The sequence below is a fragment of the Glycine soja genome, chromosome 10, assembly GCF_004193775.1.
Source record: "Glycine soja cultivar W05 chromosome 10, ASM419377v2, whole genome shotgun sequence".
Classification (NCBI taxonomy): Eukaryota; Viridiplantae; Streptophyta; class Magnoliopsida; order Fabales; family Fabaceae; genus Glycine; species Glycine soja.
In genome coordinates, this window is record NC_041011.1 from 13435529 (window position 1) to 13439189 (window position 3661).

At 30.9% G+C, this 3661-nt stretch overlaps 1 protein-coding gene across 1 annotated transcript; it reads left to right on the forward strand.

Moving 5' to 3' along the window:
* Positions 1-2446: 2446 nt before the first annotated feature.
* Positions 2447-3133, forward strand: LOC114369146. Its single transcript, XM_028326330.1, has one exon. It carries the CDS (start codon positions 2510-2512, stop codon positions 2900-2902), a length of 393 nt encoding a protein of 130 aa, XP_028182131.1. The 5' UTR covers positions 2447-2509; the 3' UTR covers positions 2903-3133.
* The last annotated feature ends 528 nt before the right edge of the window (positions 3134-3661 follow it).

Genomic DNA, 3661 nt, shown 5'->3' on the forward strand with positions numbered 1-3661 from the left:
CATTAACTCAACCTCTTTATTCGCACTCTTAGACACTATTTCTTATCTTGAATTTAATCTACTTATAATCAAATATTGAATGTTTTAGCAATAATTTGATCCTTAAAAAAACAATAATTTGATTCACCGTTTCAACAATCTAACCCATATAAAAGTCTTTTGTTGAAAGTTGAATTTACATATAAAGATTACATGTTTTGATTTTAATAAACGTCTATATCAAAGATTGGTTCATGCAATATTTGCTTTGGACTTAAATATTATATTTGACGTGTTATTCTAAAATAATTAAGTATTCTTTCAATCTCAAATTGGTGTAATTAAACTAAAAAATTGATGTTATTTTATCTTAACTTACTAAATTATTGTTTCCATGTTATTTAATTTGTATTTATGTCAATAATTATGTCTATCTTAGTTTAGTCCTTCTTAACTCAAATTTAAGTTCAGAGAAATGTTCTCCTGTTTGTATGTCTTTTTTATATATATAATATAATTATATTTATTTACTTTCATGGGATATTTTATTTTTCATTAGGCTAAATTGTAAAGTATTATTAATAGTAGAAATTAATTATTGTTGATTCTACTTATCTTGAAAAAAAAAATTTGCCCCCTAACATTCTTTCTGAATTCCGCCCCTAGTCATAAATTTTATCTATGACCCTACATATGAAAAAAAAATAATTATTAGAGAGTTGAACCCTTTAAATAGATATTAATACTTAAGGATATTCCTTGATTTTTAACCATGGAATTCCTGATTCACCCAAAAATTATATATGGAAAGTTATTGAGTGGAATAACTATAAAAAAAATTACATTTGAAGAAATTTGATCCCCGTCCTTATATCATGTGATGATATTATTTTATCCACTTCAAACATCTATAAGATAAGATAACATATATACTATAATCTTATATATCTTGAGCATTATATTATATATATATATATATATATATATATATATATATATATATATATTATGATTTTAATTACTCATTTTGGTTTATATTTACAATTTTTTTCTTTTAGTTACTGTACTTAAAAACATTTTATCCAAACCAGAAATATTATGTTAAAGTTCAACAAAATATCTATATATATATATTTTTTTTTACTGAACAATATATTTTCTATTCTCATGCGATAACATTGACAGTACTCGTTTTAAAAAAATTGCCTACATATGGGTAGTTGCTTTCTACACCTTATAATTTGCTTAGTTAATTTTTTTAAAAAGAAGGATAATTATATTATTTCATTCAAAAGAATAGAGTCAATACATGAAGGACTTTGCTCAAAAGATTGCTGACAAGCAAAGGACTCATACTCTTACAAGGGAATGAGCAGCTGAGTTGACTTGTCTGCTTACAAACTGAACATAACAGTTTTCAAAAGAAGATAATTTTTTAACACATTTGCAAAGAATATCTCTAGTCTCATTATTCTGAAATTTCTTAGCCTTGATGCTATCAACGAGTTGCTTGCGATCTGTTTCGAGAATAAAACTGTTGATGTTTGCACTTTCCAAAATATATTTTGCTTACTTTATTAATCTTCTAGAAAAAAACTAGTCCAAAATATAATTTCATGGGTACAAGAAACAATTATAGGAGGCGCACGAAGCAACTATCATACATATGGCCGAAAATGCCTAGGTGCATCCAGCACTAATCATGAAAAGATAGAAATATTCCTTACAGATCAAGTTAATTCGTAAGTTGATTTTTAAGACTTACGGATCAAGTTGATCCGTAAGTCTTTTACGAATCAACTTAATCCGTAAGTATTTTACGGATCAACTTGATCCATAAGTCTTAAAAATCAACTTACGGATCAACTTGATTCATAAGGGGAGAAATTAGTAGGGTAATTTTGCCATTTTTAAAGAATGTTGAATGCGCCAGCAATAGTGCTGGGTGCACCTAGCAACACTCTAGTCTATATAGGCCCGATTTACCGTGGTTTGGTTCAAATAAGATCCAAAAGTAAGAAATTGATAATGTGTAAGATCCATATGCTAAAAATATAATTTTTACAAAATAATGATTTATGTAAGTCTTAAATATGTGACTTTTGTGTTATTAAGATGAAATTCTAATCGATTGAACTAATAAGTCAATTATATTAAAAAATAATTAATAAAATTATATATAATACTAATATTTTTAATATATATTTAATATATATAAGTTTATATAATAAATTTTATATTAATTAATTTTAATTTAATAATGTATTTTTTTACATATATAAATTTTATAAGTTTAATAAAAATTTATATATAAAAAAGCACATCATTAGATTAAAATTTACTATTATGTAAAAAAATATACATTAAAAATTTTAATATTATATTTAATGATATTAATTATTTTTTTAACATAATTGGTAAAGTCACAAATTCAATGGGGTATTAATATTAAATTTTAGCTAAAATCGCTGTTTGAGGTCTCACTCTCATTCCCGAGAGATAAAAAACAGAAAAATCAAAGCCATCATCGATGCCGCCTCCCACGCCCCTGAGCAGCGCCTCCGCCGCGCTCCGTCGGCGGCTGCAGCAGTCCCTCCGCACCCGCGGCGGCGCGGAGTCCGGGCCGAGCCGGTGGACGAGCCCGGGCCACGAAGAAAGGCCCAAGGGTTACCTCTTCAACCGGACGCCTCCGCCCCCGGGCCAGGCCCGCAAGTGGGAGGACTGGGAGCTCCCCTGCTACGTCACCAGCTTCCTCACCATCGTCATCCTCGGCGTGGGCCTCAACGCCAAGCCCGATCTCACCATCGAAACCTGGGCCCACGAAAAAGCCCTTGAACGCCTCAAGATCGAGAACTCCCTCGCTGCCGCCGCTACAACTAATAACAACAACGACGAGTCATCCTCCTCCGACGAATCGGACTGAGTCGACTCGGATCCCTCCAAGTTAGGTTTTGTTAAAGTGAAAAGAAAATAGGTTTCTTCGCTGTAATAAGGGTATAACAACTCTTGGAATTTGAACTCCTTGGTTACACTTAATTATTTTTCTTGTGTTTTGAATTTTGCATTGTGATGATGATGATGATGAGATTGTCGACTCGCTTGTTATTGTTGTTATTGACTCTTTCTTGAATGTGGATAAAGCTTTCCTGCGTTACCTTGCGATTTTTTATTTTTTTTTATGTTTTGTTATTTAATGTTGGTTTAGGTGAATGTTGTGTGTTGTTGTTGTTGTTATCTGAATTTTGCTGTGATCGGGGAGGGTGCAATAGTTGAATTGAACGTAGAATTTGTCTTGATTTTTCAATGTGGATTCGCGAAATTGAAATGGATCCGTTTCACTGTAGTTTCTAGTGTGGAAAGTTAACATTGTATCATTTGAAATTTTTTAATGAGTGCGTGAATTGGAATTTGTTAATTGACTGTGTTTGATTCTCTATTTGAAAGTTATGGGAGTGGAAGTGGTTTAGCAGGTAGCTGTAGCCTGTGTTGATTGAAAGCTTAAACTAGTGTTGCATAACACTGAGAGAACCTACCATTTTTTTTATAGTTCAAATTGAAATGTTGTAGTTGTCTAATTATTGGCATGGGATATATAGATACATTTTGATGAATAGGTTCAACAAGAACTTTAAATTAGAGGTTGGCACTGGCACCAATTAGTAGTAGTTTATGCTTTTTGTAT

What these genes read in the sequence shown, in the direction of transcription:
- LOC114369146 (XM_028326330.1), top strand. Translation starts at nt 2,510, where the DNA reads ATGCCGCCTCCCACGCCCCTGAGCAGCGCCTCCGCCGCGCTCCGTCGG.